The sequence below is a fragment of the Lampetra planeri genome, chromosome 46, assembly GCF_965212315.1.
Source record: "Lampetra planeri chromosome 46, kcLamPlan1.2.h2, whole genome shotgun sequence".
Classification (NCBI taxonomy): domain Eukaryota; kingdom Metazoa; phylum Chordata; class Hyperoartia; order Petromyzontiformes; family Petromyzontidae; genus Lampetra; species Lampetra planeri.
The window spans coordinates 8462183-8483857 of NC_136152.1; the positions used below are offsets into that span (position 1 = coordinate 8462183).

Below are 21675 nucleotides of genomic sequence, written 5' to 3' on the forward strand. Positions count from 1 at the left end.
TCTCTGTCTCACACTGGCTCTGTTTCACTCTGTCTCTGTCTCACACTGTCTCTGTCTCACACTATCTCTGTCTCACACTGTCTATGTCTCACACTGTCTACGTCTCTGTATCACACTGTCTCTGTCTCACTCTGTCTCTGTCTCCGCCTCACCCTGTCTCTGCCTCACCCTGTCTCTGTCTCACACTGTCTCTGTGTCTGTCTCACACTGTCTCTGTCTCTGCCTCACCCTGTCTTTGCCTCACCCTGTCTCTGTCTGTCTCACACTGTCTCTGTCTCACACTGTCTCTGTTTCTGTCTCACACTGTCTGTCTCACACTGTCTGTCTCTGTCTCACTCTGTCTCTGTTTGTCTCACTCTGTCTATGTCTCACACTGTCTCTGCCTCACCCTGTCTCACACTGTCTCTGTCTCACACTGTCTGTCTCACTCTGTCTCTGCCTCACACTGTCTGTCTCACAATGTTTCTGTCTCACACTGTCTGTTTCTGTCTCACACTGTCTCTGTCTCACACTGTCTGTCTCACACTGTCTCTGTCTCACTCTGTCTCACACTGTCTCTGTCTCACACTGTCTCTGTCTCACACTGTCTCACTCTGTCTCACACTCTGTCTCACACTGTCTATGTCTGTCTCACACTGTCTCACACTGTCTCTGTTTCTGTCTCACGCTGTCTCTGTCTCACACTGTCTCTGTCTCACACTATGTCTCACACTGCCTGTCTCTGTCTCACACTGCCTGTCTCTGTCTCACACTGTCTGTCTCTGTCTCACACTTTCTGTCTCTGTCTCACACTGTCTGTCTCTGTCTCACACTGTCTCTGTCTGTCTAACACTGTCTCTGTTTCTGTCTCACACTGTCTCTGTCTCACTCTGTCTCTGTTTCTGTCTCACACTGTCTCTGTCTCACAATGTTTCTGTCTCACACTGTCTCTGTCTCACACTGTCTCTGCCTCACCCTGTCTCACACTGTCTGTCTCACTCTGTCTCTGCCTCACACTCTCTGTCTCACAATGTTTCTGTCTCACACTGTCTCTGTTTCTGTCTCACACTGTCTCTGTCTCACTCTGTCTCTGTCTCACACTGTCTCTGTTTCTGTCTCACACTGTCTCTGTCTCACTCTGTCTCTGTCTCACACTGTCTCTGTCTCACTCTGTCTGTCTCACACTGTCTCTGTCTCACTCTGTCTCTGTCTCACAGTGTCTCTGCCTCACCCTGTCTCACACTGTCTGTCTCACTCTGTCTCTGCCTCACACTCTCTGTCTCACAATGTTTCTGTCTCACACTGTCTCTGTTTCTGTCTCACACTGTCTCTGTCTCACACTGTCTCTGTCTCACACTGTCTGTCTCACACTGTCTCACTCTGTCTCTGTCTCACACTGTCTCTGTCTCACACTGTCTCTGTCTCACACTGTCTCTGTTTCTGTCTCACACTGTCTCTGTCTCACTCTGTCTCTGTCTCACACTGTCTCTGTCTCACTCTGTCTGTCTCACACTGTCTCTGTCTCACTCTGTCTCTGTCTCACAGTGTCTCTGTCTCACTCTGTCTCTGTCTCACACTGTCTCTGTCTCACTCTGTCTATGTCTCACACTGTCTCTGTCTCACACTGTCTCTGTCTCACACTGTCTCTGTTTCTGTCTCACACTGTCTCTGTCTCACACTGTCTCTGTTTCTGTCTCACACTGTCTCTGTCTCACACTGTCTCTGTCTCACACTGTCTCTGTCTCACTCTGTCTATGTCTCACACTGTCTCTGTTTCTATCTCACACTGTCTGTCTCACACTGTCTGTCTCTGCCTCACTCTGTATCTGTCTCACAGTCTCTGTCTCACACTGGCTCTGTTTCACTCTGTCTCTGTCACACACTGTCTCTGTCTCACACTATCTCTGTCTCACACTGTCTATGTCTCACACTGTCTACGTCTCTGTATCACACTGTCTCTGTCTCACTCTGTCTCTGTCTCCGCCTCACCCTGTCTCTGCCTCACCCTGTCTCTGTCTCACACTGTCTCTGTGTCTGTCTCACACTGTCTCTGTCTCTGCCTCACCCTGTCTTTGCCTCACCCTGTCTCTGTCTGTCTCACACTGTCTCTGTCTCACACTGTCTCTGTTTCTGTCTCACACTGTCTGTCTCACACTGTCTGTCTCTGTCTCACTCTGTCTCTGTTTGTCTCACTCTGTCTATGTCTCACACTGTCTCTGCCTCACCCTGTCTCACACTGTCTCTGTCTCACACTGTCTGTCTCACTCTGTCTCTGCCTCACACTGTCTGTCTCACAATGTTTCTGTCTCACACTGTCTGTTTCTGTCTCACACTGTCTCTGTCTCACACTGTCTGTCTCACACTGTCTCTGTCTCACTCTGTCTCACACTGTCTCTGTCTCACACTGTCTCTGTCTCACACTGTCTCACTCTGTCTCACACTCTGTCTCACACTGTCTATGTCTGTCTCACACTGTCTCACACTGTCTCTGTTTCTGTCTCACCCTGTCTCTGTCTCACACTGTCTCTGTCTCACACTATGTCTCACACTGCCTGTCTCTGTCTCACACTGCCTGTCTCTGTCTCACACTGTCTGTCTCTGTCTCACACTTTCTGTCTCTGTCTCACACTGTTTGTCTCTGTCTCACACTGTCTCTGTCTGTCTCACACTGTCTCTGTTTCTGTCTCACACTGTCTCTGTCTCACTCTGTCTCTGTTTCTGTCTCACACTGTCTCTGTCTCACAATGTTTCTGTCTCACACTGTCTCTGTCTCACACTGTCTCTGCCTCACCCTGTCTCACACTGTCTGTCTCACTCTGTCTCTGCCTCACACTCTCTGTCTCACAATGTTTCTGTCTCACACTGTCTCTGTTTCTGTCTCACACTGTCTCTGTCTCACACTGTCTCTGTCTCACACTGTCTGTCTCACACTGTCTCACTCTGTCTCTGTCTCACACTGTCTATGTCTCACACTATGTCTCTGTCTCACACTGTCTCTGTTTCTGTCTCACACTGTCTCTGCCTCACCCTGTCTCTGTCTCACACTGTCACTGTCTCACTCTGTCTCACACTGTCTGTCTCACACTGTCTGTTTCTGTCTCACACTGTTTCTGTCTCAATGTCTCGAGCTGCCGTCGTACGCGACCGCCACACCGGTGTGATCAGAAAATATTTGTCAAATGTAATTCTCATCAGGCCCCATGGCGTTAAGTGCAGCTGCATCCACTATCAACATTATTCCTGGCCGATGTGCTCTGAATGAGGGCCATTGCCCAAAACGTCGCATATTCTACGTTAATCTCCACAAATCAGGCTGTCGCCTGATGAAGCTAGTTGTAATTACTGACGAAACGTCGTACTCAGATTGTAATCGTTGTGGCTTGACTCTCCAACACACCGGTGTGCTGTAGGAGTGACGAATTGGCACGTTCTGTTTTCGTGACAACCCTTACAAGTTGCTTGTGTCGGGTGGTGGCGGGTTTTAACGACACATTGATATATGTACATGATGATATAACCCCAAAAAAAACCCTTATGTATCCCACGTGTGTTTTTACATCTCCGTACAGCAGCACAGTGACATCGTCGTCGATGTTGTTACGGCCGAACGCGTTGAGATTTCCACTTATAAATGAACCCCGGTCGGCTTTCGGCCAATGGGAGCGCTGTGTTGGCGTGACGTAGCGCGCAGCCACGCGCCGCCCACTTGCCCCCCCCCGGGCAGGAAGCGAGGCACAGAGCGGCCATGAGCGAGGAGGGAACGGAGTGGTGCTGCTGAGCGACTCTCATCGCGTGGCGATTTGTGGCGTGTTCGTAAGTGGAAACGGCATGCGACAAGCACAAGCCCGATGCACGCACGCACGCACGCAACACGTTAATGCGCACGACGATTTGTCGCTGGAATCTATTTGCGTTGCTGCTGAATGACGGAATAGATTCGAGGAGTCGGCGTAGACGGATATTGTTGTATTGACTCGGGAGGTACAGTTCGCTTGGAAGTGGCCGGGTTTCCTCGATCACCACGCGGGTTCGCGTTACACAGCGTTTAGTCTGAGTGTGATACAGAGTCTGTTCGTGTGTTAGTGTGTGTACATGTACGCGTGTTATTATGTTTGTGTATTCGTGTGTTAAGAGTCCATAGGGAGAGTTGTGTGTCCATCCCGTGCTGTATGAAGAGTGTTATGTTCACCCCATACTGTGTGTTGTGTCCACCACATACTGTATGAAGAGTGGTGTCTACCCCATACTGTATGAAGAGTGTTGTGTCCATCCCATACTGTGTGAAGAGTGTTTTGTTAACACCATACTGTATGAAGAGTGTTGTGTCAATCCCATACTGTATGAAGAGTTGTCCACCGCATACTGTATGAAGAGTGTTGTGTCTATCCTATACTGTATGAAGAGTGTTGTGTCCATCCCATACTGTGTGAAGAGTGTTTTGTCAACACCATACTGTATGAAGAGTGTTGTGTCTATCCCATACTGTATGAAGAGTGTTGTGTCCACCCCATACTGTATGAAGAGTTATCCACCGCATACTGTATGAAGAGTGTTGTGTCTATCCTATACTCTATGAAGAGTGTTGTGTCTACCCCATACTGTATGAAGATTGTTGTGTTCATCATGTGCTGTATGAAGAGTGTTGTGTCCACCCCATACTGTATGAAGTTGTCCACCGCATACTGTATGAAGAGTGTTGTGTCTTATTTGTTTCTTTCGGTTAAGTCACGTCTAAAGATGAAATAATAAATTAAATTAAATAATAGAATACGACGTTTCGATTGCAACACAAGCAATCATCATCAGGTATAATGAAATAGCGACATAAAATCTAACCAGAAAACTATAGACAGACAGATTTTATGTCGCTATTTCATTATACCTGATGATGATTGCTTGTGTTGCAATCGAAACGTCGTATTCTATTATTTAATTTAATTTATTATTTCATCTTTAGACGTGACTTAACCGAAAGAAACAAATAATAATTCCTGCAGTCACGAAAGTTCTAAAATTAAGAGTGTTGTGTCTATCCCATACTGTATGAAGAGTGTTGTGTCTATCACATACTGTATGAAGAGTGTTGTGTTCATCATGTACTGTACAAAGAGTGTTGTGTCCACCCCATACTGTATGAAGTTGTCCACCGCATACTGTATGAAGAGTGTTGTGTCTATCCCATACTGTATGAAGAGTGTTGTGTCTATCCCATACTGTATGACGTGTGTTGTGTCCACCACATACTGTATGAAGAGTGTTGTGTCTATCCCATACTGTATGAAGAGTGTTGTGTCTATCCCATACTGTATGAAGAGTGTTGTGTCTACCCCATACTGTATGAAGAGTGTTGTGTTCATCATGTGCTGTATGAAGAGTGTTGTGTCCACCCCATACTGTATGAAGAGTTGTCCACCGCATACTGTATGAAGAGTGTTGTGTCTATCCCATACTGTATGAAGAGTGTTGTGTCTACCACATACTGTATGAAGAGTGTTGTGTCTACCCCATACTGTATGAAGAGTGTTGTGTCTACCACATACTGTATGAAGAGTGTTGTGTCTATCCCATACTGTATGAAGAGTGTTGTGTCTACCACATACTGTATGAAGAGTGTTGTGTTCATCATGTGCTGTATGAAGAGTGTTGTGTCTACCCCATACTGTATGAAGAGTGTTTTGTCCATCCTGTGTTGTGTGAAGAGTGTTGTGTCCACCCCATACTGTATGAAGAGCGTTGTGTTCATCATGTGCTGTATGAAGAATGTTGTGTCCACCCCATACTGTATGAAGAGTTGTCCACCGCATACTGTATGAAGAGTGTTGTGTCTATCCCATACTGTATGAAGAGTGTTGTGTCTACCACATACTGTATGAAGAGTTGTCCACCACATACTGTATGATGAGTGTTGTGTCTATCCCATACTGTATGAAGAGTGTTGTGTCTACCACATACTGTATGAAGAGTGTTGTGTTCATCATGTGCTGTATGAAGAGTGTTGTGTCTACCCCATACTGTATGAAGAGTGGTGTCTACCACATACTGTATGAACAGTGTTGTGTCTACCCCATACTGTATGAAGAGTTGTCCACCACATACTGTATGAACAGTGTTGTGTCTATCCCATACTGTATGAAGAGTGTTGTGTCTACCACATACTGTATGAAGAGTGTTTTGTCCATCCTGTGTTGTGTGAAGAGTGTTGTGTCCACCCCATGCTGTATGAAGAGTGTTGTGTTCATCATGTGCTGTATGAAGTGTTGTGTCCACCCCATACTGTATGAAGAGTTGTCCACCGCATACTGTATGATGAGTGTTGTGTCTATCCCATACTGTATGAAGAGTGTTGTGTCTACCACATACTGTATGAAGAGTGTTGTGTCTACCCCATACTGTATGAAGAGTGTTGTGTCTACCACATACTGTATGAAGAGTGTTGTGTCTACCCCATACTGTATGAAGAGTTGTCCACCACATACTGTATGAAGAGTGTTGTGTCTATCCCATACTGTATGAAGAGTGTTGTGTTCATCATGTGCTGTATGAAGAGTGTTGTGTCTACCCCATACTGTATGAAGAGTGTTTTGTCCATCCTGTGTTGTGTGAAGAGTGTTGTGTCCACCCCATACTGTATGAAGAGTGTTGTCCACCGCATACTGTATGAAGAGTTGTCCACCGCATACTGTATGAAGAGTGTTGTGCCCATCTTGTGCTGTATAAAGAGTGTTGTGTCCACCCCGTGCCATATGTAGAGTATTTTGTATACATCCCGTGCTGTGTGAAGAGTATTATGTCCATCCCTTGGTGTGCTCTACATGCTGCATGCACAGGAAGGCCACTGCTGGGTGGCGTTGGCCCCGTGACCCGGCCATCATGATTCCAGGGACCATGCAACAGCCATCGAAGCGAAAAGCAAGTACAAACAACGTCCTTACCTATATCTGTAAATTCACCAGCATTGTTTCGACTGCTGATGAGACCCTGAATGTTGAAACGATCCAATGTTTTATTTTACTGAACCAGTTTTGCCTATAGGATGCACTCCCTGAAGGTTTTCTGAGGATAGACACATGGGAATGAGGCATTATTTATTTTGGGTCACTTGTTTCAATGCTCTGATCCACACTTTATTCTTCTTGTCTTATGTTGTTTTAAGCGGCTGTAGGGACATGCTGTTGACTATGGTAAAAGTTGATTTGCCTATTCTTGGGTCTTTCGGTAAAGTCACGTAGATAAGTTCAAAGAAAATAACAAGAAAGCCACGACGTTTCGATTGCAACACAAGCAATCATCACCAGGGGAAAAAATATAGCGGGAAAGCTGCTGAGGCAGGATGTTTTAAAGGTATTAAATGGGTGTAGCCCAAGGGTCATAAGCGAAGTGGGCAAAGGCTAGTGATGTAAAAAGTGAGAAATTTGCATGTAAATGTAAGATTGGAGAACTACCTCCACGACGACGATGCTGCGGAGGTGGCCATTGTATTGTGAGAGATTAGTATGTCAATGTAAGATCTCAAAGCCACCGCCACATCGAGGAAAACGAGCAACGGTGGCTGTGTTAGTGAGACATTTAACCTGTTAATGTAAAGACATTTAACATGTTAATGTAAAACCAGAGAGTCGAAGATAACTACTAACATCGGAAGGTAGGATGGCAACATCACAGCCAGTTATGACTTAAACTGGTTAATAACTTCCTTCCAATTATTTCTCAGTTTATACCTGGAGAGAGACACAGAGAGAGAGAGACACACACAAAGAGAGACAAACCCCACACAGAGAGAGACACACACACAGAGAGACACGCAGAGAGAGAGAGAGATAGATACACACAGCGAGACACACATGGAGAGAGACACAGAGAGAGAGACACACAAAGAGACACACAGAGAGACACACAGAGAGAGAGACACAGAGAGACAACCCCCACACAGAGAGACAACCCCCACACAGAGAGAGATACACACAGACAGAGAGACACGCAAAGAGAGAGATACACACAGCGAGACACACATGGAGAGAGACAGAGAGAGAGACACACAAAGAGACACACAGAGAGACAACCCCCACACAGAGAGACAACCCCCACACAGAGAGAGACACACACACAGAGAGACACGCACACAGAGAGAGATACACACAGCGAGACACACATGGAGAGAGACACACAGAGAGAGACACACAGAGAGAGAGACACACAGAGAGAGACACACAGAGAGAGACACACAGAGAGACAACCCCCACACAGAGAGACAACCCCCACACAGAGAGAAACACACAGAGCCACAACACAGAGAGACACACACAGAGACAGAGAGAGAGACACACACAGGGAGACAACCCCCACACAGAGAGAGAGAGACACACAGAGAGACACAAAGAGAGAGAGACACACACAGAGACAACAACAACAACCGCCATTCGCCACTAAGTGGTCGTGACGTCACCACGACGCTTGTGCCAGGCCATGTGCACCTTGAGGCCACGTGAAGTGTCGAACGCCCACTGGCAGGAGGTCACGGGGCAGACCCAGGTGCCACGGGTCGACTGACTGAGATGATCGAGATGACTGGCTGATGCACCACCTGTGCCCCCGCTCGTTGTTGTGAGCGTCGCTCCTCCGCCCTCCGTTGTTGTTGGAGGGGCGACTGCCTCCAACTGCCCAGTAGCGTCCTTCACGAGCCTCCTCCACAGAGGCCGATCTTGACACCGCTGGTACCAGTCATCGGCAAGTCCACTCAGCTCCACGTCCTCCTGTACCACATCACTCCATCTCTTCTCTAGCCCGTGCCGTGCCCGTTTAGCCCCCTCGATCTGGCCGAACAAAAGCTGTTTAGGCATGCGGTGGCTGGGCATGCGGGCTACATGACCCAGCCAACGCAGCCTTGCCTGCCAGAGGAGCTCACATAGAGACACACACATAGAGACACACAGAGAGACAAACAAACAGAGACATCACAGCCAGTTGTAGTCTGTTAAATAACGAGAGGTCCTGCCACATCGAGGGAAAGGGGGCAACGGTAGCTGTGTTAGTGAGACACTTAGCCCGTTAATGTAAAGACATTTAACCTGGTGATTTATTCATAGTCGGAAATAACTGCTGACATCAGCAGGTAGGATGGAAACATCACAGTCGGTTAAGACTATCTGGTTAATAACGTCTTTCCAATGGTTGCTCAGTTTGTACTCATCTTCTCGGTTGAAGTTGTGTCTGTGTTTATATATCTGGATGGCTTCATGAACAAATCTCTGATACCGGTGGGTTGGCAGGGTACCTTCGACTTCGTGAGTTCTCAGATGGGATCAGATCACGAATATTACGTACTGTGTTAAATCGAACCTGGATTTTGTGTTTGCTCATGATTTTGGAAGTCTTTTGTGACCCCTGTTATGTATGGCAAGGTCATGGTTTTGATTGGGTCCTCAGATGGTTCTTTCCCAACGGTTGGGGTGATAGCTTTACGGATTGTGTGGTCTGAATATCCATTCATCTTGAGAGCTTGGTGTACGTGTTCCACTTCACTGGCTAGGTGATGATGGTTGGAAATACATCGAGCTCAATGGTGTAGAGTTTTGATGAGGGATTTCTTCTGGGATGCATGGTGGTGTGAGTCAGGTTTTAGGTAGGCATCTGTATGGGTGGTTTTCCTATAGACAGTGTCCCATTGAGCCATTTGGTCTCTTTTCAATTAAAACATCTAAGAATGGTAACTTGCCATCCTTTTCCACCTCCATGGTGAATTTGATGGCTGGGTGTATGGAATTGATGTGTTTGAGGAATTGGTTTCGTTTAATAGCAGATTCCATAACTTCAAGGATTCCAGCTTTAAAAAGCTGGATGTTACGTGTTGCATATACTACAAGAGTTGCATTCATACATGTTCAAAGCATAATAACAACTGGTACGTCTTCCTTGGGGGGATTCCACAAGCTGCTTTATAGTGTTCATGGTAATGTGAATAGTTGCACTAGTTATGGTCATACAATCATGCTGGCACTATGATAATGAAAAATAAGATAAGAGTGGAATATCTCGCTTTGTTTTAATTGCCTTAAAAAATAAGTTGAGGGAGATATTCATATTTGCAGTTTTCAAAGTCATTCCTAAAGTTAAACTGTGGATTGTCTCATTGGGCGTTATGGGTTGCCAACAATAGGCTGAATGTAAAGGTTTAATTCAACCAGTTGTAGTAAATAAAGCTGTTAATATTGAAAACAATAGGCCTGCACGGTAATGCAGCTAGGTGGGATCTCACTTGGTGGACTAATTGCTCTTGTGATAACTTTTTTGAGTTCTTGTGATAACTTGTTGTTTATACCTTTAGTTTGTATGCCATTTCTTGATTTGTTTATTCATTTTCTAAAGTTGTTCATTTAATAATTGTTAAAATAGGATGTAGGCCTTGTATATAATTTTAGTACAGAATTGTGAGTAGAAATTGACATGGATGATGCTTTATAACGCAAAATTATGATTGTTATGTCAAATACAAGGATACATCCAAAGGTAGTTTAAAATGTAAAAACAATTATTTCAAATTAGACATCTTAGTAATTTCCCATATGTTGGAGGAATTGTTTCATGTCAATAGATACAAATTCTTAACTGCATCAGAATCAGAATATTCATTTATATTGAAGGAATCCGATGAGCTATAAAGTGCTCTTTGACAGATATCCAGTAGGACAGTCAGAACGTTACAACAGCAAATAATACAAAACATGATAGGAGCACACATAGGCAAATAAACAAATCACTTGAAAAATGATAGCTCAATGCAGTAGCTTATCATGTGGAAATCCAAAGAAGCAACATAATTTAGACGCATGTTTCGAAATGTGGAAGGAAAAAACGGAGGACCAAGAAAAAATATCCACATGATCACGGGGAGAATATGCAAACTCCAATTATATAGGCGTCAGGGTCAGGATCGAACCCCTACATCCTGCGTGCCAGGCTAGGAACATAACATGCGTCACAAGTCTGCTGCACCCCACAACCGAGGCTGGTGCTGCCAGGGTGAGCTCAGCAAGTCTAGTGCGCCCCACTAACAAGGCCGGTGCTACCAGCGCCAGCGGGAGCACGTCAATGGTGACCTGGTCGAAACCATACCCATGGAGGAAGACTTTAAACACAGCGATAGCCCGGTGGGGGCTCGACACGGTTCGTCCCCCGCTCAACACCATCAGTGAGTGGGAGCTCTGCGCAGCTCGTCCCTCGCTCAGCACTACCAGTAAGTGGGAATTGTTGATTTAAAGCTTTCGTGACTGCAGGGATTCATCTTCTTGGTTCTTTCGGTAAAGTCATGTAGAAGGAAAATAATAAAAATAAAACATAATAAAATAATTATCACGACGTTTCGGCCACAACGCAAGCAGCCGTCTTCAGGTGGAGAACAGGTCTGTCAGACTCTGTCTACTTGACAGACCTGTTCTCCACCTGAAGACGACTGCTTGCGTTGTGGCCGAAACGTCGTGAGAATTATTTGATTATGTTTTATTTTTATTATTTTATTATTTTCCTTCTACGTGATTTTACCGAAAGAACCAAGAAGACAGTAAGTGGGAGTTCGGCGCAGGTGCATCCACCACTCTACGCCACCTGAGAGCTGGAGCACGGCGTGTGGTCTGCTCCTTCACTGGACCTCGTGTTCATCGGGCCACTCCATCGTAGGTGCCATGTGCGTGGTTGTGTCTGCGGGTGTACACGCTCAACAAATGTTGACATATATGTGTACATGCCCTCCATGTATATGGGAACGCGTGCTGATGGCGTGCACCACCGGACTGCACCAAGTTGGTGCCCAGCTGCTTGCCTTCCCTGGATGTGCACGAGTATCTGGACTGCACTGTCCACCGAACCCACCGGACAACGGCATTCGGCGCCGCACTGTTACTGCCGTAATGATTTTGTCGTCCACCACCATCAACCTCCACCGGCCATACTGTTGGTTGGTGTTCACCCAACCCAGGTCCTGCTTGCTTCTCTTGCTTCGACCTCCATCAGGCCACAACTCTGCACCATCTACACACCGACACCAGCCTCATCTCCAAGCTCGCCAACCTCGGCCTCCTTTGTGGTCAACGTAGCCGTTGTCGGTCCCATGGCTGCAGGGGTGGCAGGAGCTGTGCTTCCCGGCAAAACTTTCCACTTACCACAAAGAAATCTGGACCAAGGTTCCGTCACACATTAATGCATCTACTTCAACCTTCATTTGTTTTGGCCTCCTAAAATCCCACTCAATCACCAATAAATCTGTCCTTATCCACGATATCACCCACGATCACCAAATATATCTGCTCATCATCGAAACTTGGTCCAGACCATATCTCCCTCCTACTATCACTGCAGAAGTTTAACCCACGGGTTACAGCATCCTTAACGTCCCTCACGCAACGGATCTCCGAGGCGGGGGCCTGGCTGTCGTATTTTCTCATGATATTTTCATCAAACCTCACCAATTATCGATCGTTGCATCCACCTATGTATTTCAGTCACTGTCCCTCATCAATAGAACCTCTGGTTTTTACTCCTACTTATCTACCGTCTCCCAGTAGGAAGCATCCCTGTGTTCCTTAGCTCTCAGATCTCATATTTCCTACCCAGATCACCTCGCAGGTTCATACTCGTTGGTTATTTTAACTTCCCCTGTCCTTCCCCACATTTCATTGATCAACGCTTTGCTGACCTATTAGTCTGCCACAACCTGGCGGTTGTAACCTCCAGCCCCACCCGAACCTCTCCCACTGGTATTGAGAGCATGCTGGACCTAATATATGAACCTGACTCGGACTGCCACATCTCCACAACTAGCAAGTCCAAGGTCATCTTCTCGGATCACCACCTCATCCTCACACATCTCCCCTCACCCAAGCCACCTGCTGCAAAATCATCCTGCATTACTCGTAACCTGAAGAACATTGAGCACCGCACCCTCAGGCTCTCACTCGCAAACATCCAATCCAAACATCTGTGCCAACCAAGCAGAACAATACCTCAGGGAAGCTCTAGACAAATTTGAACCACTTAAATTTCGGTCAGTCGGATCATCATCTCATGACTTGCGTTGGCTGTCTGCAGATGCCAACCTTGATAAACCATCACAGGAGATGCTGTGAGCGCACCTTAGACCGTCACAACTAAATTTACTGTATCAAGTCACGAAAGCTTCAAATCTAGAATGCTCTTTCAAACTCCAGCACTGGATAGCATAGTCTCTCACTGAACCCTTCCAAATATGAAGCCATCCTCATTGTTACCAGACAAAAGCTAACCTAGCTTTCACCACCTACAACCATCCTAATCGCTGGGTCTGCTGTTAAATTCACTGATCATCTCAAATTTCAAGGTGCCACCATGGATTCCACCCTGTCATTCAATTCTCACACCAATCTGGTCATCAGCAACTGTAACTACCACCTTAGAGCCTTTCGTCATCTTTGCCTATTCATCACTACAGATATCTCAAACACGCAAGCATGCAGCATCAACGGGGTTGACGCATAGACTACTGCAACTTGGTAATCACACGGTCCTCACAAAACAACCTGAATACACTTCAACGTCTACAAAACCACCTCACACGCACTGTCTCCACCTCCCACAAACCGCGTCTGAGCTCCAACTTCACTCTCTGGGCCCACAAATGGCTCCCAATCCCCATCAGAATCACCTTCAAATCGCCTGCCTCTGCTACACTGCCTACAGAACCGGTTGCCTTCCATACCTTTCGGACCTCCTGACGCCCTGTTCCCAAACCACCATCAGGACTCTCCGCAGCTTTTTCCAGGAGTTACACTCGACACTCAGAGTCAGGACCACGATTGCCACGCGTCATTTCTCTTTTGTCGGCGCCTCCACCTGGAACGCCAACCTCCTCCATATTCACAGCACTGACTATTTATCTAGCTTTAACCGCCTTCGCAGACAACATCTTTTTATTTTACTTTTACTAAACGGATCTCTGAGCAGGGTCCACACCTCAGGGTCGCTGCCGTCGGGCCAGTGAAAATTGGGCGCATTACAAATTAGCATTATTATTATAACATCCCATCACTCTGGTACTCCTTAAATAATTCAAGTATGGAAGTTAAAATTGCATTCGTACATCAATATAGCACGGTGTAGTCATATTCTTAGGTTTTTTCGGTAAAGTCACGTAGGTAAAACATTAAAATTAATAAAAGTAAAATAAAATTAAAATCACGACGTTTCGGAGGCAACACAAGCTTCCGTCTTCAGGTGGAACCGTCACAGCCACGACAGCTGTATCAAGTAAATGAGAGATTGCAGGAGCTACCACTCCGTTTATATAATGGTTGGAGAAGGGGGGGGGGTAAGGGCCAAGTACAGCACACTTTTTATTAATATGGTAAGGTGAGGCTTAAGAGGGTGAGCCTTTGTTATGGAGAGGTACGGTTTGTGACTAAACCTGTGACAAGGAGAAAACCACTAAACATGGTAAACCTGTAATAGTTGTCTGTCAAATAAGATTGGCAAATAAGTGTAGTTAAATCTTTTTTGCATGGTTAATCACATCTTTCCAATGATTACTCAGTTTGTAACCGTCATCACGGTTGAAATTATGTCTGTGTTTGTATATTTGTATGGCTTCGTGTACAAACCTTTGATGGTAGCCAGGAGGTTTGCAGAGAACCTTGGTCTCGGAAAAGACAATTTCATGAGAGCCCACCGAGTTGTAGCAATGATCGGCAACGGCCGAAGAATCAGTTCTGCTGTGTTTCAGATCTGACTTGTGCTCGCGGACACGATCAGAAACATGACGTTTCGTTTCTCCAATGTAGCAATCACCACAAATGCAACTCAATTTGTAGACTCCAGGATACTGTAAGTCAGGAACGACATCCTTCACAGATGGAATCAAATCACGGATTTTATGCACTGTACTGAATCGGACTTGGGTCTTATGTTTGTTTAGAATTTTGGAGATCTTTTTGGTCACGCCTGCTATGTATGGTAACGTGATAGTTTTGGTCGGAGTTTCATGTGGCTGTTTTTGTGTGGTGGGAGAAACAGCTTGGCGGATAGTGCGGTCAGAGTATCAAATCTAGAAGTACGTTGTAGACTCGTGTGTTGTAAGAGAATAAAGTTTAGCTGGAAGCATATTATATTTTTTGCGACATAGAATTGTAATGTATTACTTACTGTTAGTAACTCAGCTTATTGGAGAGTATATTTAGTATACTGATGATACTATGTAGTTTATACTTTAGTTGTTTACGTGGTGGTTTAGTTACTGCAGCTACATACTATTAACACTCCTTCCCTTTATTAATGTTAACCCTATCTCTCCCTTTGATGCTGCTAATCCTGCATAATGCACGGGCATAATGACTTTAAACCCCTCGCCAAACCTCCTACGCATTTCACAAGTAGTACTAATCGCATATCTGCATTTCCCATAAATATGCTAAATTCCTCTTGATATGCAAATTATTTTGTCAAGGCGCTCTTCGCCCCTCCATCCCAGCTTAAATAGTCGCTCCAAGCCTGGGGCGTTGTCATTCAGACTCTTGTCTTCTCGACAGACCTGTTTTCCACCTGAGGATGGCTGCTTGCATTGTGGGCGAAACGTCGTGAGAATTATTTGATTATGTTTTATTTTTATTATTTTATTATTTCCATTCTACGTGACTACCGAAAGAACCAAGAAGATGAATCCCTGCAGTCACGAAAGCTTTAATTCAAAAGGTTTATGATGATAATTAGTTTTTTACACTTCTTTCTGGCAACAAAACTGACACCTTTTTTACAAGGAGTCATGTTTGCATAGACCACAATACCTGCAGCCATAATGCAAAAAAAACACAACTCTGATAATATATGCACTTTCCTTGAAGTTGAGTGGTCCACACCCGAGACAGCTTTCCTTAGAGCCTAGTCTCACATGGGTTGGACCAGATGACGCCAAAAGGTGCACAACTCAAAGGGTGTGGACCAATCAACTTCAAGGACATTGCATATATTATCAGTTATGTTTTTTGTTTGCATTATGGCTCCAGGTACCATTCTTGGATCTTTTTATCGCAAACATGACTCCTTGTAAAAAAGGTGTCAGTTTTGTTGCCAGATAGAAGGGTAAAAAAACATTTATCATATATTTTTACTGGCAAATGTGGTTCCAATGGTCTAAATGCTTACCCCGAGCTCTCATACTCTGATGGTGCATTGCAGAATCAAACTTGGGTCACTGTTTTCGTAGTGCAGTGCGCTAACCGCTACACTACCGCTTCCCACAAAGACGAAGAATCTGTCGTATAGCCTTAACAGACTTATGGGGCAAGTGCTGTTTGTGAGCACCTATGAACGCCGGAACGGCACACGAGGGGGTGGGTGGCCAGCACCACGCCCGACCGCCTTTGTCTCCCTAGTGGTGATGTTTATGCATCGTATCAGGTACTCATTTGAGGCTGAGTCGACCTAGGGGAGGCCCAGGACCAGTTCAGATAATTGTCACTGGTGTTGACCATGAGCGGGAATCGAACTCGGGTCGCCAGGTTCGTAGCGCAGCACGCTAACCACTACACTGCCGCTCCCCACAATGTTCAGTTAGTAAATTCAAGTACTCCTTTTGTTCAAATGGTGGTGTTTCTGATATTCGAAATAGGTGAAGAGACTGAAACTGGATTTATGTTTGAGGAAAAGATCATGATCGTTTTTTTAAGATTCACGAGGATGACAATTGATGTTGAATTAAATAGAAATCGTGTTGTTTTCATGGAGAAATTTTAGACAGATGCCATCCAGGCATCCACCCTATGACCAGACTCCGCCATCCACACTTGTCTCTCGCTGCCTCGTAGCTGGCCACATGGCCTACCAACTCTGGACCAATTCTTCAACCACATCAATTCCATACACCCAGCCATCAAATTCACCATGGAGGTGGAAAAGGATGGCAAGTTACCATTCTTGGATCTTGTTATCGAAAAGAGACCTGATGGCTCAATGGGACACTGTCCCATCCACACTTGTCTCTCGCTGCCTCTCATAGCTGGGTTAGTGCAAGGCCAGTGGTGTTCCAGATGTTGTCCATCCACCTCCTCTCGAGGTCAACCTCTGCCCTTGCTACCTTCTCAATTCCGAAGCAAGACCCATTCCTCTAGTCCAGAGGTCCTCATAACGTGTCCAAAGTATGTCAATATCTGATTCACGAATAAGGCCTCGACTAGGAGAGTAAGACCATTCTTTCTTAGGACGAACATGTTTGATATTTTGGCTGTCCATGGTATACGTAGCATTCTTCTCCAGCACCACATCTCAAATGCACTTTCGTTCACTCAATCTCAGTGTCCATGACTCACATCCATATAGGGCAACAGGAAATACCAGAGCTTTGAAAAGCCTCTTCTTGGTGTTTATGGTAAAGCCCTTGTCTCTCCATATCTTATTAAACTGTGGCATAGCTTTTTTTTTTCTTTGGTTATTTTCGGTTAAGTCACGTCTAAAAATAAAATAATAAATTAAAATAACATATTACGACGTTTCGATTGCAACACAAGCAATCATCATCAGGTATAAAAGAAATAGCAACAAAAATCTAACTAGAAAACTATAGACAGACATACAAGCAGACAGACATCACAACGGCACACAGAGAGAGGACACAAATCGGCACAAAGAGAGGGGTCGTTTCTGTGACGGTCCCTTAAATATAGAGAGGGGGGGGGGCGGGGACGGAGAGAGGGAGGGGGCAGAGAGAATTAGCATATCAATGAGTGTACGGCAACGTACTGCTGTTGCAAGTAAGATGACAATGTGGAACGGGCACGCAAAATTGAAAACGGGCATGCAAAATTGAAAATTAGGAGACAGGCACACGAAAATTAAATAACCTAGCAAAATATCGAAATGTGATGTAATACAACACAGAGAGTCGGTGCCGATTTGTGTCCTCTTTCCGTGTGCCATTGTGATGTCTGTCTGCTTGTATGTCTGTCTATAGTTTTCTAGTTAGATTTTTGTTGCTATTTCTTTTATACCTGATGATGATTGCTTGTGTTGCAATCGAAACGTCGTAATATGTTATTTTAATTTATTATTTTATTTTTAGACGTGACTTAACCGAAAAGAACCAAAGAATAATTCCTGCAGTCACGAAAGCTCCTAAATTAAGATTGTGGCATAGCTGTTCTACCGAGAACTAGCTGCCTTCTGATCTCGTAGCTACACTCCCCATCTTCAGCAGTCAAGGAGCCCAGGAATACATTTTTCACAACTTTGATTGGTTTATTTTCCAGACTAAATTAGTTTAGTTCGGTCGCCATCACCTTTGTTTTTTGGAGAATCCAGCCTTCTCACTAGCTTCGTTAACATTTACCAACAGGGTCATCATTTCAGCTTGGCTATTTGCTAGTAGGGTGGTAATTCTAGATTTGAAGCTTTCGTGACTGCAAGGATTCATATTCTTAGGTTTTTTCGGTAAAGTCACGTAGGAATTTTTTTAAAAATTAATTAATACAAGTAAAATTAGTAAAATAAAATAAAACATTTTTTTATTTTACTTTTATTAATTTTTATTTTTTATCTACGTGACTTTACAGAAAAAACCTAAGAATAGGGTGGTATCATCAACATATCTTAAGTTATTTATTCTTCTGCCTCCAATCTTCACACCTGCTTTGATGGAATCCAGGCATGTCTCTTGCATAATGCGCTCACTGTACAAATTTAATACTCTTTGGTTCTTTCGGTAAAGTCACGTAGAAAAAAATCACGACGTTTCGATCGCAACACAAGCAATCGTCTTCAGGTGAAAAGAAATACAGCAGGTGAACTGCTGAGGCAGGAGAAATATAGCGGAGAGCTGCTGCAACAAGAGGTTATATAGGTTTGAGATGGGTGCAACCCAAGCGGAAGTGGGCGGGGCTAGAGATGGAATTTGCATGTAAATGTAAGATCGGAGAGCCTGAAATACCTCGCGACTACGGTGTTGAAGAGGCGGCCATTGTATTGCTAGAGATTAGCATGTCAATCTGTAATTTGCATGTAAATGTAAGATCGGAGAGCCTGATATACTTCACGACAACGGTGTTGAAGAGGCGGCCATTGTATTGCTATAGATTAGAGATGAGCATGTCAATGTGAGATGGCTTCCGCAAGCAGCGGCTGTGTTAATAAGAAGATTGGCATGTCAGTGTCAGAGAACCGGGCACAACGCCACCTCGTGGGCAACAAAATCTGCGGTGTTGGCCGCTGCACTGAGAGAGACCAGTATGTCAACGCAAGAGAACCACCGCAACGGTGGCCTTGTCAGTGAGACATTCAGCCTATTAAACAACGAGAGCCACCGCCACATCGAGGAAAAGGGAGCAGCGGCTATGTTAGTGAGAAATTTAGCCTGTTAATGTAAATACATTTAACAAGGTAATGTAACTCAGAGAGTCGGGAATAACTGCTAACATCGGCAGGTAGGATGGAAGCATCACAGCCAGTTATGACTTTACCTGGTTAATAACGTCCTTTCAATTATTGCTCAGTTTGTACCCATCTCCTCGGTTGAAATTGTGTCTGTTTATGTATCTGGATGGCTTCATGAACAAATATTTGTTGATAGCTAGTGGGTTTGCAGAGTACCTTCGTCTTGGAGAAATCTATTTCATGTGTGCCCACCGCGTTAAAACAATGATCAGCCACGGCCGAGGTATTGGTCCTACCGTGTTTCAGATCCGCCTTGTGTTCTCGAACACGGTCTGAGACATGTCGCTTAGTTTTCCCAATGTAACTACTGCCGCAGACACAGCCTAGTTTGTAGACGCCGGGGTATTGCATGTCAGGGATCACATCCTTCACAGATGGGATAAGATCACAAAATGTACTGTATTGAATAGAACCTGGATCTTGAGTTTGCTCATGATTTTGGAAATCTTTTTGGTGACCCATGCTATGTATGGCAAGGTGATGGTTTTGATTGGATCCTCAGATGGTTCTCTCCTAATGGTTGGGGTGGCAGCTTTACGGATTGTGCAGTCCGAATATCTATTCATCTTGAGGGCTTGGTGTACGTGCTCCAGTTCACTGGCTAGGTGGTGATGGTCAGAAATGCAATGAGCCCTATGGTGTAGAGTTTTGATGAGGGAATTCACCTGGGCTGGATGGTGGTGGGAGTCAGGTTTTAAATAGGCATCCGTGTGGGTGGCTTTCCTGGAGATAGTTTCCCAATGAGCCATCTGGTTACTTTTCGATTAAAACATCCAAGAATGGTAACTTGCCATCCTTTTCCACCTCCATGGTGAATTTGATGGCTGGGTGTATTAATTAATGTGGTTGAAGAATTGGTTCAGTGCTGGCAGGCCATGTGGCCAGATGACAAATGTATCATCTACGTATCTCATCCACAAGGAATGACGTAGGATGGATGCCTGGATGGCATCTGTCTCCATTAAAATATTGGCTACCACTGGAGACAAGGGAGAACCCATTGAGGTACCTTCAACTTGTTTGTAGAATGTACCATTCCAGGTGAAGTATATTCTTGGTGAGGCAGTATCTCACCAGGGCCGGTACATCAGCATTCAGTCCTTGTTGGACCAAATCTTCGATGATTGCAATGGTGTCAGGCACAGGAACTTTAGTAAACAAAGAAACTACATCGAAACTGACAAGCAAATCACCTGGAGATAGTGAGATGTCTTTAATTAGAGATACCAAGTGAGCTGAATTAAGTACAGCTGAGGTGGTCTTGCCAGTGAATAGAAGCAGTGTCTCAGACAGAAATCGGGCCAGTTTATAGGTGGGTGAGTCAATGGTGGAGACGAAAGGACAGAGTGGTGTACCTATTCTATTTCTAATTTATATAGCACCCTTTCCAGGGCACTTTACAATGAATTTTAACTGTTTGCCGATAGGTCTCCAGACAGCGCCAGCCACTTTTCAATGGTTGATGGAGTTGGTCCTGACAGGTCTTTAATGGGACGTCTTTTTGATTTACTTGGACGACTTCATCATTTTTGGGCGGTCTTTTGAGGAACATTTACAGCGGTTGGCACTGGTTTTTTCAAGCATTCAGGGGGCAAGCCTGAAGCTTAAACTGTCTTAAGTGCCACCTAGCGCAGTCCTCTGTCAAATATTTGGGGCACGTCAGCATGGCAGGTGTGGCCACAGACCCCGACAAGACTCACTGTGTTCATGACTGACCCCACACTGACCCCACACCCGTCTCAGTATCGGATGTTTGGAGGTTTGTTTGATTTGTGTCATACTATCGCCGTTTTGTACTGGATTTTTCCGCCATTGCGAAGCCATTCCATGCGCTTACTGCCAAGGGTCAGAAGTTTCACTGGGGTCCTGAGGAGGATTTGGCCTTTAGGAATTTGTGAGGGTTTCTTATGGATACTCTGGCACTGGCTTAGCCTGATTTTTAGTTGCCTTTTATATTGGACACGGATGCCAGCGATATGGGGTTTGGGGGCATGTTATCGCAGGCCCAGTCTGACCGGAAAGTCGTGATCGCCTATGGCAGTTGGGTGCTGTCACCGGCTGAACAGCGGTACTCCGTCATGCGCCGGGAACCCCTAACAGTTGTACATTTCGTCTGCCGATTCCGCCCTTATACGGCCAACGATTTGTGGAGAGGACCGACCATGCGGCGCTGCAGTTTTCATTCGGCAATCAACATCCTTCGGGCCAGATGGACAGATAGATTGAGTGCCTGCAGGAAATCTCTTATCACGTGGTCCA

General features: G+C 45.2%; 1 protein-coding gene across 6 annotated transcripts in view; it reads left to right on the plus strand.

Annotated features, from left to right (window-relative positions):
• The first annotated feature begins 3690 nt into the window (after positions 1 to 3690).
• RAD17 (RAD17 checkpoint clamp loader component) overlaps positions 3691 to 21675 on the plus strand; it is a 94540-nt gene continuing 76555 nt past the window's right edge. For all 6 annotated transcript variants that reach the window (XM_078615300.1, XM_078615301.1, XM_078615304.1 and 3 more), the window contains exons 1-2: positions 3691 to 3792; positions 6807 to 6888. In XM_078615300.1, coding sequence (XP_078471426.1) covers positions 6850 to 6888 — 39 coding nt within the window. In that variant the 5' untranslated portion in view covers positions 3691 to 3792; positions 6807 to 6849. The remainder of the gene's footprint in view (positions 3793 to 6806; positions 6889 to 21675) is intronic.